The sequence below is a fragment of the Pan paniscus genome, chromosome 11 (genome assembly GCF_029289425.2).
Source record: "Pan paniscus chromosome 11, NHGRI_mPanPan1-v2.0_pri, whole genome shotgun sequence".
NCBI classification, from domain to species: domain Eukaryota; kingdom Metazoa; phylum Chordata; class Mammalia; order Primates; family Hominidae; genus Pan; species Pan paniscus.
This window is the reverse complement of record NC_073260.2, coordinates 34,003,481-34,020,075: the sequence shown is the minus strand read 5'-3', so window position 1 is coordinate 34,020,075 and position 16,595 is coordinate 34,003,481. Positions and strand designations below refer to the sequence as shown.

General features: G+C 37.6%; 1 protein-coding gene across 6 annotated transcripts in view; it reads left to right on the top strand.

The window, feature by feature from the left end:
- SLC44A1 (solute carrier family 44 member 1) overlaps positions 1–16,595 on the top strand; it is a 194,355-nt gene that overhangs the window by 120,871 nt on the left and 56,889 nt on the right. For 5 of the 6 annotated variants that reach the window (XM_034967914.4, XM_055117767.3, XM_055117768.3 and 2 more), the window contains exons 12-13: positions 316–399; positions 8,265–8,402. In XM_034967914.4, the coding sequence (XP_034823805.2) occupies positions 316–399; positions 8,265–8,402 (222 nt within the window). Of the gene's footprint in view, positions 1–315; positions 400–8,264; positions 8,764–11,834; positions 15,359–16,595 lie in introns of those variants that run through there. The other variant, XR_010109015.1, reaches the window with a different exon arrangement.

Below are 16,595 nucleotides of genomic sequence, written 5' to 3'. Positions count from 1 at the left end.
ACACTTAGTATCTATACTATATGCTGATTCTAACCTTTTTTGTGTTTGGTATTTTTTTTCTCCTACTAGATTGTAAGTTCCTTGCAGGTGTTATAAACGTCACTGTATATGCAGTAGAGACTAAATAAATATTTAATTGAACTTATTAAAAATAATTTAGTCATTATGTTTTAAGGAGGAAGTGGACAAGTATGGAGGCTTTGAAGCATAAATTGTGATTTTTAAATTTTTATTTATTTTTCTAACGTTTGAAGTCTTCTATGTGACAGTTTGATTCTTTGGTTTTTTTATTATTTCCATTTTTCCCCCATCCAGGAAAATGCTTGTGCACGATGTGTGCTGAAATCTTGCATTTGTTGCCTTTGGTGTCTTGAAAAGTGCCTAAATTATTTAAATCAGGTAAAATATTTTAAAAATAAATCTAATATTTACTTTCAAAGATAGGTTCATTGTTTCTTCTCCCAAGATAAACTTAATTGAAAGATGTTATGTTTTTCTTGTGGTATTGTACATTGTACCTTGATAAAGTATGTCTATTTCAATCATTCTTATTTTTTAAATTAATGTATATGCTTACCAAGGCTCATTATTATTTTAATTTTTTCCAACTTTTAGGTTTAGGGAGTACATGTACAGATTTGTTACATATGTTATTATTTTTATTTTAATAAATAGATAAAACATCACTCTGGTTCGTCTTTCAGGAAAAACATTTATCTCTCATCCCTTAATTCACATTCCTTCATTTTTTAAGTTTTCCCTAAGAATCTGACTACTGTGGCTATGATTACCCTTTCCTTTTTAAAAATGTTGTTTGAAAACTTCATTGTGAAGCTGTTGTGACACTTTATCCCTCTTTGCAACTAGCTACTATCATTCGAACTAGTGTGCTCTCTATGCTGATACTTTTTTTTTTTTTTTTGACCCAACTGCTAAACACTATGATATTGGCCTGGGAAATGTTATCAAAGGAAGTACTACTTATAAGGTTGAATGGAAGAATTGATATTTATAGGATAAAAGGGCCTAGGGGAATGGGTTAGTCCTCTATCTTTCTATATCTGAGGATCTGGGAGTCTCTGTGGGGTACTCCTTCCTTCTTTTCTTTATTTTTTTAAGTTACTTTTCCATTCCTTAAAAATCAATTCTAATGTATTAATGCCCTCATCTAATAGGCCAGAGATAAAATTGACTTTCTCACCATTTACTGCTAAGTGACTGAAGAGTAGCATTGCACTTTCCATTCACTCCAAGATAGTCACAGGTTGATAGTTCTATGCCCATGGTATTAAGCATGCCTGGACTTTGCTTTATTGGGTTCTATGGTTAGTATGAGAAAGTAGGTATGATGTTTCATTAGCAAAATACATTCTTATAGGTCATAATATTCCCTATGGATGTACAAGTGTTTGGAAGCTCATTCTTAAAATAATTAGTAAGGCCATAACAACCTGAAAAATTGTGTTCTTTAAAATTGGTTTGAGGCCAAGTCATCTTTATCAGAAAGGTGATGGATACACTAAAGATGATCATGATTGCATTTTTATACCCATCACTAAATAGCTTATCCTCAGAGAGATGTGCTAAGCCCAGATCTCTAGTCTCAATCCTACTGCCGTACCCCCAGGCACCTTTTGCTTTTGCAGTTTTCCAAATGTGCCTGGAATCTGACTAGTTCCTACTGAATCTTAATGATTCTGCCTGAGCGTCACCTCCAAGAAGCCATCCCTCTTCACCCCAGGCCCTCTGCTGAGCTTCTAACTCAGCAGAGTTAGAAGCTGAGGTCATACCTTAGTATTCAAATACTAACAACACTATATTGAAGTTATCTGTTAACTTTACCTTTAAACTTCTAGCTCCTTTAAAGTAAAGTTCTTCTTTTTCTTGGTCTCTTCAGAAGCTAGCACAGTGCCCAGTATACAATAGGTGGTCTTTAAGTGTTTTCTGAATGAACTGTTAATTATATTAGTGAATATTTAGACTCAAAAAGACTAACAGGGTGATACAAAACTATAAAAATCCTGAAAAGGAGATGTGCAGTTATACTGAAGGAAGAAAACAAGTCATATGATATCAAGATAGTCGATAAAAGGTTAACAAATGGAAGGTTTTCAGCATATCCCAAGCTAAACATTAGTCAGTGATTTAATACCAACAACCCTGAGATGTTGGTCTTTTTTTTTTTTTTTTTAACAGGTTTTGTCCATTTTGGATCAGCATTTCGTAGGCATGATGTTTGAAGTTTTAAGTGGAACATTAAAATAGTAGTAAATCAAACATGTGAGGAAAGGCTTAGGGAGAGTTATTCTGAACTCATACTTTGTAGTTCTATTTGGGAATACAAAGTGCAACAATGTGGGGACTGATCACCTGCAGAGCTTCATATCTCCTGGGCTCATAGGAAATGCCACATTTGAAATGTGGTCAACACAACTCTGTAAGGCTAGCATTATTTTCTCATCTGTTTCATAGATGAGAAAATTGAGACTGGCATCTTGTAGCAAATCACGAGACCTAAAGGTGGAAGAAGTTTTCAGATCATTTTGCCTCGCTCTTTCCAGTATATCACACTGCTGCCATTATATCACACTTATATACATATAAATATATATACATTTCTGAGTGGTGTAAGCAAACAAAAATATGGTTTATTATAGAAAATATGCAGACATCTCAAATTGTAATGATTCATTCTGTAAACTACGACAATTATGTTTTTAAAGAAAATCTATTGAGGTCAGGCACGGTGGCTCACGCCTGTAATCCCAACACTTTTGGAGGCCGAGGCAGGTGGATCATTTGAGGTCAGGAGTTCGAGACCATCTTGGCCAACATGGTGAAACCCCATCTCTACTAAAAATACAAAAATTAGCCAGGTGTGCTGGCTCGTGCCTGTAGTCCCAGCTACTCCGGAGGCTGAGGCAGGAGAATCGCTTGAACCTGGGAGGCAGAGGTTGTAGTGAGCCGAGATTGAGCCATTGCATTCCAGCCTGGGCAACAGAGTGAGACTCTGTCAAGAAAAAAGAAAGAAAGAAAGCCTGTTGAAATTAAGATTTGCAACACACTTGTAATTTTTATTACCTTGAAAAAGTCTAAGAATTTAGAACAAAATTAGATAAAGCCTACAGTATGGGTTTGACTTTGTGCCCTGTCTTAATCTGTTCAGGCTTCTATAACAAAATACCATACACTAGGTGGCTTCTAAACAACAGAAATTTATTTTTCATAGTTATGTAGTTGATGAGAACTATTCCAATAGTTCTAGAGGCTGGGAAATCCAAGATCAAGGCACCAGCAAATTCAGTGGTTTGTGCGGGCCTGTTTCCTGGTTCAGAGATGGTGCTTTCTTGCTGTGACTTCACATGGTGGAAGAGACAAAACAGCTCTTTGGGGTATTTTTTTAAGTAAGGGCACTAATCCATTCATGAGAGTAGAGCCCTCATGACCTAATCACCTCCTGAAGACCCTACCTACTAATACCATTACCTTGCTGACTATGTTTCAACATACCAACTTTGAGAAGACACAAACATTCAGACCATAGCATTCCCCTTCTCCCCTTTGCCTCAAATAAGAAAGGAATAATTGTAATTACCCTTTCATTTATTTAATTTATACGAATCCACACAGAACTGCACATACCCTATATTCCCTTAGCATTGTTGTGTAGCTTGCCCCTATTAAGTGAGTCATTATGTGAATATTTTAAACTTTAAGAGAATTTCTGGGTCCTTCACTAGAGAAAGGAAAGAAGATGTGAAAATGAAGAAGTTGTATTCTGGGACAGATGGCCACACAGGCCTGTTCCATGCATGGTGACCCTCTGCCCTAACATATTTTCTTTCACACGATCAGTACTTTTTAACTATATCCCATCACACAAAAGTACAACCAGGGATTGCGTAGGCTAACAGGCATCCTTTAAAAAGATTCCTGGATGGTGGTCATCCTTCACCTTGCTCCTGGGGGTTGAATATTCTCAAGCTTGTGTCCTGCCCAAGCAAATGTTGAGCGTGGGCTAAATGTTAATCAGTGATGTCTGTCTGTGGGCAGTTTAACTCCACATAAGGAAGGCTGTCTGAGAAGGTGGGTGGACTCTAAAAATCTCAACCAAGAAGTCTGAAGAAAGCTCAGAGAATAGTTATCAGGGAAAGCCACAAAGGACTCCGAAATTCTTAAGAACTTAAGCAAGAATTATTTTAGACTAGGAAGTATAGAAAAGGAGGGAATTTTCATTTGCCTGCTGTGATCTGCAGCACATTTTTCTTCCTTGAAGAGGTCATCTTGACCTTTGTGTATCCAGTTCATCTTCCTACCTTGGGAGTGAGTGAAAGAGCTTGCAAAATATCCACCTACTTTTTTTCAGTTGGGTTGAATACAAAGGAATTGCATAGATCCATAGAAATATTGCCTTTTAAAAGGCTAAATTTCTGGACATTCGACCCTCACAGAAATTTCTCAGAGGGGTGGAGAAAAGAAATTATTGCTGCTTATCTACAAACAAATAGACTTCTGCCCTAAAAGCAGATGGAATGGGGCAGGGTGGGGTGATAAGAAAGAAGCAAAAGAGGAATAATAATAATTCTCAAATGAAATGAAGCTTCTAAAAACTAATGAGGGAAACAAAAAAGCTTTTATAGTTTAGTTTGGAAGTGTTGGGCATTCTCCTCATGTAAGCTGGTCTGATGATAACAGAGGAGAGAGAATGGAGACGTGTGGGTCCTTTCTTGCTTCCGTCTCAAGGAAATTCATGGTAAACTGGAAAGGGCAGAACACTGTAGTTAAGAGTGAGTTGTTCCCATTGAGGGTGGGAGTGAACATAAGCTAGTACCTAGTTGATTTAAATGGGTTGTCCAATTTCCTTGATTCTAGACATTATGAAGCTATTTAGCATCAGGATGCATCTCATAATCAATATGTGTATTTATTATGGTAGGATATTTTCTCCTGAAAACTTGTTATGAATAACTGGCTCATTAGTCTCTTGATTATATCTTAGAATGTGGGAAATAAGGTATTTCTCTTCAAAGGAGTTATATCCCAGATCACTGAAGACCTTTGTCAATTAAATTGTTGAACTGAAGAATTACAGTGAAAGATGCTGAAAGATTGGAAGTTGTGGAGGAAGTTACTAAAACTTGAAATGAGCAAATGTGGTTTGTATTTCCAGTAAGAGGGTGGGTTCCACATACAGTAGATGAGTGAGTAGATGAGGTTGATATTAATCCTTGGCAGTACTCTAGAACAGGAGGTCAGCAAGCTTTCTCTGTGAGGGACCAGAGAGTAAATATTTTTGGCTTTGTGGGCCACACAGGATCTTTCACGACTGCACAGTTCCATCACCGTAGCATGAAAGCAGCCATAGACAATATGTAAACAATGAGCACAGTTGTGTGCCAGTAAAACTTTATTTACAAAAGTAATTGGCAGGCCGGGTGCGGTGGCTCACGCCTGTAATCCCAGCACTTTGGGAGGCCAAGGAGGGCGGATCACGAGGCCAGGAGATCGAGACCATCCTGGCTAACACGGTGAAACCCCGTCTCTACTAAAAATACAAAAAATTAGCCGGGTGCCTGTAGTCCCAGCTACTCGGGAGGCTGAGGCAGGAGAATGGTGTGAACCCGGGAGGCAGAGCTTGCAGTGAGCTGAGATCGTGCCTCTGCACTTCAGCCTGGGCGACAGAGTGAGACTCCATCTCAAAAAAAAAAAAAAAATAAAAGTAATTGGCAGGCCAGATATGGCCTGCAGGTGGTAGGTTGACCACCCCTGCTATAGAATAAATTGTTAACTGGGTGTTTTTGTGAGTACTTAGGAAACTGGTGTGAACTGGGAACCAATCTGTGTTCTTTCAGAATAGAACTGGCTGGGGCAGTTCTTCTTCATCGTTTTTCAGCAAGGTTAATGTTACACAAGATCAAAAGCATAGTTTATTTTTACTTCATTGAGGCACTTGGCAGAGTATTTCAAAAGAAGCTTTTGTAGAAGATGGAAAAAAAACACTTGGACCACTGCAGTTAGGTAGTTAACTGTGTGGTGCCTGCTGTCTTTTATCTGATAAGAAGCACTGACAGATGACAATATAAGGGAGCAAGAAGCAGGTGGATGCTAACAGAAACACTTAGTATGATTTCTTTAAGATGTTCTGTATTTTAGTTTTTGAGATAAAAAGACTTGCAAACATAATATAGTAATAATATTCGGATGATAATAAACTTCCCCATTTGTATGATGGAATTCTATATATCAAAATCATACTGTATTTCTGTTTTATTTTTCTTTTTTTGGAGATGGAGTCTCACTCTGTGGTCCAGGCTGGAGTGCAGTGGCGCGATCTCAGCTTACTGCAACCTCCACCTCCCTGGTTCAGGCAATTCTCCTGCCTCAGCCTCCGAGTAGCTGGGATTACAGGCGCATGCCAGCATGCCCGGCTAATTTTTTTGTATTTTTAGTTGAGACGGGGTTTCACCATGTTGGCCACACTGGTCTCAAACTCCTGACCTCAGGCAATCCACCTGCCTCAACCTCCCAAAGTGCTGGGATTACAAGCGTGAGCCACCACACCCGTCTTCATACTGTGTTTCTTAAAGAGCACCATAATTTATTTCCTATTGCCCCATTACTGAAAAAAGCTTAAGAACCACAAGTAGTGACCTGCTCAGTACAATACTCTCTTTGGCTCTGAAATGTTCTGCATTTTTAATCAGTGAATTTAATCATATAATGGCAAGTTAAATTTTTGGTAATTCAAACCTCATCTTCATTACAGACTCCTAATAACTAACAAGCTTATAATTAGAATATTCGTAAATTGTAGACTATCTCTTCTGGGCTCAGTGGTTAAAGCTTTATAGACAACACAGTATAAAGTAAGCCCTTTATCTCCAACAGTTTCCCAGCAATCTCAACATTTGGGACCTAGAAACAATTTAAGTCAGCACTAAACCCAAATTCCTCAGGACCAAAAGTTTTAGTCACAAAGTTCATATACTTTTCCTTCCTAAGACTCAAACATATTTGATGTTATAATACTTTTTCACATTTCCCAGAAAACATCAATGCTGTTCTAGAATGTAACATAAAAAAGAATGGAAAAAAAATCAGTCTATGACTAGTAGGTCAAAGAGCACATGGGGCAGCAGAAGCAGGTATAATTGAATGAAAACGTGTCAGCTAGAACTCAGTATTTTAAGGAACAGAAGGCTCAGCTCAATCTGACCTGAACAAGGGAGAGGGAGGGGAATGTGGAGCAGGGAAGAGCTGGGATTCTTAGCAATTTATTAGCTTCTATAACTGAAAAGTTCAGAAATCTGGCAAGTTCCCAATGTCCCAACTGTCACCAGGTTGAAGTACCTGGTTCTCCCTGCTCTGACTTCATGGTGTTGGCCTCACCCTCAGTTTTACACGGTGACCTTCAGCAGCTCTTCTCATTATGTTAGCGAAACAGCTATAGCCATTCAAACCCTCACACCTTCAAGAGAACCTATGGAAGAGAAAGAAAGCCTTTTTTTCCCAGAAGCCCCAGGGAACATCACTTTTGCTTTCATTGGCTCTGATTGGTTTATTCACCAATTCTGAACCAATCATTGTGGCCAGTAGGTATAGTATGCTAATTGGCTTATGTCAATCAAGACCCATCCCCAGAGCTGGAGGTAGTGACAGTCTCACTGGGACTGAGACAGGGAATGGGGTAAGACTGTTTTCTCAAAAAAGATTTAGGGTTCTGCTCCCAGGAAGAGGAGTGGTATAAAATGCCAGCCATCAAAGAGCTATGTACTACAAGAGCTGTGAGAAGTGAGAGGATAGAAGAAAGCCACCAAGGAGGAGATAGTGGATAGTCCAGATAAAACACCATAGCAATCTGATGCTCACACCTGCCTCTTCAGCTTTTAAAGCATCACCTAAATGATTACAGTGCACTGCTGATGTTCACAGTCACAACCCTGAGACATCTAGGAAAGATTAAATTATGTTTGATTTACTAAAACAGGGAAGAAGTTAATGGGTGTTAGAAAGGTTTGTGTATGTTTTAATAAATAACAATGTTTTTAAAGGACCAAAACTAAGCCAAATGGAAAGTTATTTTTACCATATGAGGCTTTAAATCTTATATTTTCTTGTACTCAGTCTCGATCTGTACCTCATTAAAGGGTGCCATGTGTTTGACTGAAATATTTTTAGAAGCTATGTTTTAGCTATGCTCAGTTTATATCTTAACAAAGGAAGTTTCAATTGTTGACGAAAATGTTGTTTTTGCTTTTGTCCAGAATGCATACACAGCCACAGCTATCAACAGCACCAACTTCTGCACCTCAGCAAAGGATGCCTTTGTCATTCTGGTGGAGAATGCTTTGCGAGTGGCTACCATCAACACAGTAGGAGATTTTATGTTATTCCTTGGCAAGGTAAAACCAAGTATTTTTTCTGCAACATACAGTAAAATTTTGCATATATTTATTTGCTCTTTTATTTTAAAAATATTCAGGCCACCAAAAAACTAAAAGTAATATATAGCGAGTACTTAGAAAGCCCTTACTGTGTGTCCAGCATTGTGATAAGTACTTGACATATATTGTGCTCATTTAATCCTCACAATAAATTTTTAAGGTAAGTTCCATTATTATCCTCATTTTACAGAGAGGGAAACTGAGACATGGAAAGGCTAGGTCATGTGCCTGTGTTTCTCTTTCTGTGTTGTTTTTTTGTTGTTGTTTGTTTGTTTTTGAAACGGAGTTTCGCTCTTGTCGCCCAGGCTGGAATACAATGGTGCTATCTCAGCTCACTGCAACCTCCGCCTCCTGGGTTCAAGCAATTCTCCCGCTTCAGCCTCCCGAGTAGCTGGGATTACAGGCGTGCCACCACGCCTGGCTAATTTTTGTATTATTAGTAGAGACAGGGTTTCCCCATGTCGGCCAGGCTGGTCTCTAACTCCTGAGCTCAGGTGATCCAACCGCCTTCGCCTCCCAAAGTGCTGGGATTACAGGCACGAGCCACTGTACCCGGCCCTCTTTACGTGTTTTGAACTGTAAAGAATTAGGAAATAGTCTTCCTCCAGGTTAGTGCTACTGCAACTGGAGCCTGACTGCCTGGATTTCAGTTCTGACTCTATCACTGATAGTTGTGTGACCTGGGCAGGTTAGATAAGGGAATCACTCTGTGCCTCAGTTTGCTCATCTGTAAAATTGGAATATAATAGTGCCAAACTCCTAGGGTCATGAGATTAATGCATTGTTAATACATGTAGGGTATCTAGGAGAGTGCTTGACACATTTTAAGTTCTCAGTGAATGTTAGTTGTCATCATTATTATTACAGTATTATATATAAGCCCCTTCAAAATAGAGCTGTTAGAGAACGAGACTTATACTTTCCTTAGAAGTGTCGAACAAGAGGCATTTTATTCTATACTATTAAAATACTGCAAAATATTCAATAACATAATTAGATTTCATTGTATCTGAGTATTAAACCATAAAATGCTCAGAAAATTTTTTAAATTGAGGAAAGAAAAAGGCTTATACTACCACCACTATAACTAAATAACTTATTTCTATATAATTCTTCCCATTTTTTTTATCGGCTTGTATTTCTATAGTATAACAATCATAGCATACGTACCTGTTTGTCCCGCCCATTTCTCTTTACATTACATCATATACATTTTCCATCTTGTTTTGATAATCTTCACAATTATTCATTATTACCATGGTAAATATCCACCAAATACTATTTGTAAACATTCTCTTACTATTGAACCCTTAGGTTGCTCTAGCCAACTGTATTTTTTAAGTGTTTTTGTAAAGAAAATATGTTTGGCATGGAGAAGTATATATAGCATCGTGTGTGATGAAGTGGGTCGGGTCTCTACAGCTGATTCAGAATTCACCATCTTTATTTTTGTTTTTGTTTACGTATTTATAATTTATCCCTACAGCTAAGAAAGATATGAAGCAACTTAGAATAAAAGTATATATATGTATACACACACACACACACACACACACACACTACACACACCGCTTTTTTTTTTTTTTTTCCAGATGGAGCTTCACTCTTATTGCCCAGGCTGGAGTGCAATGGCACAATTTCGGCTCACCGCAACCTCCGCGTCCTGGGTTCAAGCGATTCTCCTGCCTTAGCCTCCCAAGTAGCTGGGACTACAGGCATGCACCACCATGCCCGTCTAATTTTTGTATTTTTAGTAGAGACAGGGTTTCTCCATGTTGGTCAGGCTGGTCTCAAACTCCCGACCTCAGGTGATCTGCCCACCTCGGCCTCCCAAAGTGCTGGGATTACAGGCATGAGCCACTGCCCACAGCGTTTTTTACAAAGGGAAATAAGAAGCCATTTAGAGGAATAAGGGAGATACTAAAAGTGGCAATATTTGATGATGATGATTTTAGTAAACTCTGATTAAGATACTTTGGGTACCAGGCAATGAGTGAAGGGCTTTTGTTAAGTGTTACATTTGGTCCTCCCCTGTAAGGTGAGCTACTAGTATTATCTTTGGTTTTCTCTACTCTAAAATTTAGAGAAAAATTGAATTGGCCAAATTTAGAGAACTAGAATGTGGCCGTTCAAACTCAGGTCTGTCTGACTTCTAAGTTATTAATCACTGTGTGCTATAATTGCCTCAGCTGACATTAAATTTGTCCTTGGGCCTTTTTAAAATTGTTTTTAAAAGCCTTTTGACTCAGTAATTCTGAGTCAATGATAAGCCACTCCTGGTAGTAGTAACTGCAACAAATACAGCATTATTTATATAGTGACCAATTGTAAACAATCTGATGCCTAACAATAGAGAAATGGTTGGGAATAATAGTCAGTAGACTGTTATTCACCTACTAAGCCATGTTTTTTATTAAGAGTTTACAATATGAAGAAATGCATATAATGTAATAAATGAAAAAGCTGAGTAAAACTACTGGGCTTTAGTAGTGTTTAAAAATGTTTATAAGAAAAAGAATGGAAATGAATATCTCAAGATGTTAACAATGATTGCTTTTGGATATTGAAAATATAGATAATTCCAAACCCCTACCCCACTTTATTGTAGTAAGATAATGTTCTCTATATTGAGTATGCATTATTTTTTTAATGAAAAATAAAAAGATAAGTTGGGCGCGGTTGCTCATGCCTATAATCCCAGCACTTTGGGAGGCCAAGGCGGGCAGATCAACTGAGGTCAGGAGTTCAAGACCAGCCTGGCCAACAATGTGGTGAAACCTCATCTCTACTAAAAAATACAAAAAAAAAAAATTAGCCGGGCGTGGTGGCGAGTGGCTGTAGTCCCAGCTACTCGGGAGGCTGAGGCGGAGAATCGCTTGAACCCAGGAGGCAGAGGTTGCACCACTGCACTCCAGCCTAGGCGACAGAGCAAGACTCTGTCTTAAAAAAAAAAAAGAGAGAGAAGAATATAAAGATGATAAAACACGATGTTCTAAAATTGGCTTTTTTTAGCAGCCTAGTGACCTGTTAGAACTTTTTATCATATCTTTTTATTCATATCTTTATAGAGTGTCTACTAGTAATGTGGTAAGGACTGTTACAGGTCCTGGTTATATACTGATCAATACATAGAATTTAAAATCTAGTAGAGGGCCGGGCACGGTGGCTTACGCCCATAATCCCAACACTTTGGGAGGCTAAGGTGGGTGGATCACTTGAGGTCAGGAGTTCGAGACCAGCCTGGCCAACATGGGGAAACCCCGTCTCCACTGAAAATACAAAAATTAGCCAGGCGTATAGTGGTACATGCCTGTAATCCCAGCTACTCGGAAGCTGAGGCATGAGAATTGGTTGAATCTGGGAGGTGGAAGTTGCAGTGAGCTGAGATAGCGCCACTGCACTGCAGCCCGGACGACAAAGCGGGACTCTGTCTCAAAAACAAAAACGAAAGAAACCTAGTAGAGAAGGCAGTTTTGTATCCCTCTTTTCACTTGGTGTTACATTATGAGCATTTCTTGTTTTCTTAAAACTTTTCTAACTATGGTTATACAACTGTTGTGTCATTTATTTAATCAATCCTCAGGTTTTCTGTTTTTTACAGTTGAGCTGTGCTCAATTTTTTACTAACCTAAAGTTTGTATTTGTGTGTAAATCTTGCCCACATCAATCTTTATTTCCTGAGGCCAGAATCCTAGAATTAGAATTAATTAGGGTTCTTGATGTGCATTGCCAGATTGCTTTCCAGAAAGATATATTTTTAATAATGTAATATTTATAATATTTCAAATGACTTTAAAAACCATAAAAGATAAATACATTTTTTTAATTGAGAAATTCAGAAAAGAGAAAAATAAGAGGAAGAGAAAGCTTCTGGGTTTCTAACATTTTAATATAAATGTTCTTTAGTTTTTCTTTCCTAAAAATATAGTTCTGGTCATAGAATACAGTAAATCTTTTGAAAAGAGTTTTTCATTACAATTCAATGACTGCTAGCATGCAGAATTTGTTTCTAATGAGGTAGTTCAACTAATAGATCATAATAAACATTATAAAACATGATGCCAGAAATGAATTGTTCATATACATATCAACTTGAATGAATCTTGAGGGAATTATGCTGAGCGAAAAAATCTAATCCCAGAAGATTAATTCCATTTATATAATAGAAATGACAACAGGGCTGGGCTCTGTGGCTCACGCCTGTAATCCCAACACTTTGGGAGGCCAAGGAGGATGGATCGCTTGAGCCCAGGAGTCCAAGACCAGCTTGAACAACATGGCGAAACCCCATCTCTACAAAAAAATACAGAAATTTTCCTGGCATGGTGGGGTGCGCCTGTATTCCCAGCTACTCGGGAGGCTGAGGTGGGAGAATCGCTTCAGCCCAGAGGCAGAGGCTGCAGTGAGCCGTGATCACACCGCTGCATTCCAGTCTGGGTGACAGAGCAAGACTCTTTCTCAAAAAGAAAAAAAGTAAAATGACAAGAGTATGGAAATGGAGAATGGATTTGTGGTTAGAGATCGGGTTGAGGAGGAGGGGAAATAGCTGTAAAATAACAAAGTGAAGGGTTCCAGTGATGATGGATATATTCTGCATCTTCACAGTATCAATGTCAATCTCATGGTTGTGATATCAGTATGCTATAGTTTTACAAGATGTTATCATTGAAGGAAGTTGGGTAAAGGGTACGTGGAACCATTCTACTATTTCTTACAACTGCATGTGAATTCACAACTACCTCTAAATTTTAAATTCAATTTTAAAACTCTGAATTTAAAAATAAAAAAAGACATCATTATGGGTTCCATTTCTATGGTACTCTAATAGTTTTTATGGAATGTGAATTAGATTTGTAAGGGACCTTAGCTCTTCTAGTTTAGTGACTTGTAACATATGGTCACTGGCCAATAGGGTCCTAAAGGTAAGAATAGAGGTTTATAATCCAGTTTAAATATTTTTAAGTATTGATATTTGTCCTAATAAAGCTATCCCAAAACCCCTCAATCTCAAATTCCTTTGCTTCTGTGTGAAATTACTTTACTTCCATTTGGTAATATCTTTTCTCACACTAATTATATCTTCTAGTTGACAATTTATTTGACTTGGGTTAATAAAAATTGAGAATATGAATTATTACTTATAAATGCTATTTTATTTGTAAATAATATCTTTCAAAATGTAGGTTCTCTAGAGAAAGAGCGTCATAAATGTTGCACTTATGATGGCAAGAAAAGAAAGGAAGGGAGAGAGGGGAAAACATTGCCAGGCATTGCATTAAATACTTTTAGAATGCTTATTTTAACAATCGTGGGATGTATGTATTATTATGTCTCTTTTAAAGATGGAAAAACAGGCTCAGAATGGTTAAATGAACTTGCTTAGAGTTACAAAACTAAGTACTAATTCCGTAATTCAAATCTACATCTTTCTGACTCCAAAACTAGTATCCTTTCCTTCCTGCTTCCCACATCCTACCTAAAGCATGAATCTCTTCTACTGCATTCCAATAATTTATCCTCTAGAACAGGAACGTCTATTTTTTTTTTTCTTTTTTTGAGACGGAATCTTGTTTTGTGCCCAGGCTGGTCTTGAAGTCCTGGGCTCAAGCAGTCCTCCTGCCTCAGCCTCCTGAGTAGCTGGGACTGTAGGTGTGAGCCGCCATGCCCAGCTAGGGATCTCTTAACTTCTAAAGTCATGCCCCCTATTAAGAAAAAAGTTTGATCACAGTTGTTCAATATATTTACATTTATTTATCAAATATTTATCAAATAAATGTAAATATTTATTTTTATATATATAGCTGTTACTAATATATGCCTTATAAAGCATATGAAAGAAGACATTTTAAATGTATGAGAAATATAATAGAAGTCCCAGGTGATCCTGTTAAATACTCCCTAGGACGTGGGTATCTCCATCCATGTGGATCTCCATCCACCATGGAGATCACTGATATAGACCAGTACTTCTTGAGACATAGTCTTTATCAGCACCTGGGATACTTTTTAAATGCAAACTACTGGGCTTTATCATGGATCCAACCAACCAGACTCTGGGATTAGGGCCCAGGAATCTGCATTCTTAGCCTTTCTACAGTTTGAGAACCATTAATGTATCTGTTTGAATAAGTGCATAACACTCTTTCATTATATTTGGGAATAACTACTACATTTTTTTGGCTAAACATCACTAATTGTTGAAGTTACCTCCTGCATGAGAATATCTAACCTTCCATCTCACCAGCTTTTTGTCTCAACGTCTAGTTTGTTTGAGCCATACCTTTTTTCTATAACTAACTTTACCATTTCAAAGGGGTTTAACTTTTAATGGCATGGTGAGAGCATGAAGAACCTCAGCCCTCCAAGAGGGTGAATGTGCAAGATTTGGAGAGTATAGGAAATAACTCACTCTAAAATTGAAACCAGGAGAGTGGAAGAAAATGGAAGTAATGACCGGGCGCGGTGGCTCACGCCTGTAATCCCAGCATTTTGGGAGGCCCTGGCGGGCAGATCACCTGAGGTCAGGAGATCGAGACCAGCCTGGCCAACATGGTGAAACCCTGTCTCTACTAAAAAATACAAAAAAAAAAAAAAAAATTAGCCAGGTGTGGTGACGAGCACCTGTAGTCCCAGCTACTTGGGAGGCTGAGGCGAAGAATTGCTTGAACCCAGGAGGTGGAGATTGCAGTGAGCCAAGATCATGCCACTGCACTCCAGCCTGGGCAACAGAGCAAGACTCTGTCTCGAAAAAAAAAAGAAGAAAAAGAAAAGAAAATAGAAGTAATTAACCATCTATGGAAATAACCCCAGAAAATGAGAAAGAAAAGAAAATGGAAGTAATTAACCATCTATGGAAATAACCCCAGAAAATAAGTCACTATAAGAGAAGATTCATAAGTGTGTTGCTACAAAAATGGTGGGGAGTCTTCCAAAGCTTGGGCAGACCCAGATTTGCTCCCTAGAAGCATCTGAGAGAGGGATCAATTTATAGCTTAACCAATGTATCATCTAATGCATTTTAACTCTGAGTTAAGATAATGGTGAATGAGAAATGCCTTGATGTTGATAAATATTGGAGAAAATGCCAAAGAAGAATTCATGGTCTGCCTATTATTCTTAATGCTAGACAAGAAGAGGCTGCCATGATTCTAGGGGTCTCTTTTTTCCCTTTACTTAAAGCCTTATACAAGACAAAATAAAGGGCTGGGAAAGAGTGTGTCTAGAATTCAGTAGAATCCATTACTGCTTTGGATCAATATCCAAATATTTCTGAGTTTTTATCTGAAAAGAGCACTGGAGTTGACATCATAAGACCATTATTTGAGTAGGATCTGTTCTTTTTTTCTACTTTTATGACCTTGACCTTGGATCTACTCCTTTTTTTCTACTCAGGTCAGCTGGCATCTGTAAGTGTGTTTCCAAGGCTATAAAATGGGATGATAATATTTGCCATAAACCATTCATAGGGTTATTGAAAAGCTGGAATAAAATGTATTTTAAAAACCACAAAAAATTTAAAATGCTGCATGTGAAATGATGAAGCATCAGAGTGGGTGGTTCTTGACAATAACTAAATTGGCTATTTCTTTTATTCTTTTAGCATGGATGTTTTTGGCAACCTCTTTCTTCACAGAGAGTCCAAATATACACTTCATGGCAAATTATATTTACCACATATTCTATGTGAAATAAAATATGAAACACAGAACAAGTTCTAAGACTGTACATGTTTGTTGCAGCATTATTTATATCTGAAAACAATATAAATCTCTAACAGTAAGAGAATGGTTACATGTATTTTAAATCACTCATAAAATGAAATTATGTAGCTGAGTAAATATGAAGCATTTATAATGATACTTCTATGTATATTAATGAAAAGCTTATAGTGATTTGTTTATATAATGCTATTTCATATATGTGAAAATGCTTAGAAAAAAATACATACCATTACACTGAAATATCACTTTTTTTCTGAGTGCTAAGAGCGTGTAAATTTTTTCTAAAATATGCATACATGTATCTTAAAAATTGCCACAGATTCTAAATAGATTAAGTTTTAGGGTGCAGCATAGCATTTGGAAAACTTAATTATGTTTAAACCAGAATCATTTAAAGTATGATTTTAAAATTTATATTATATGATAAGCA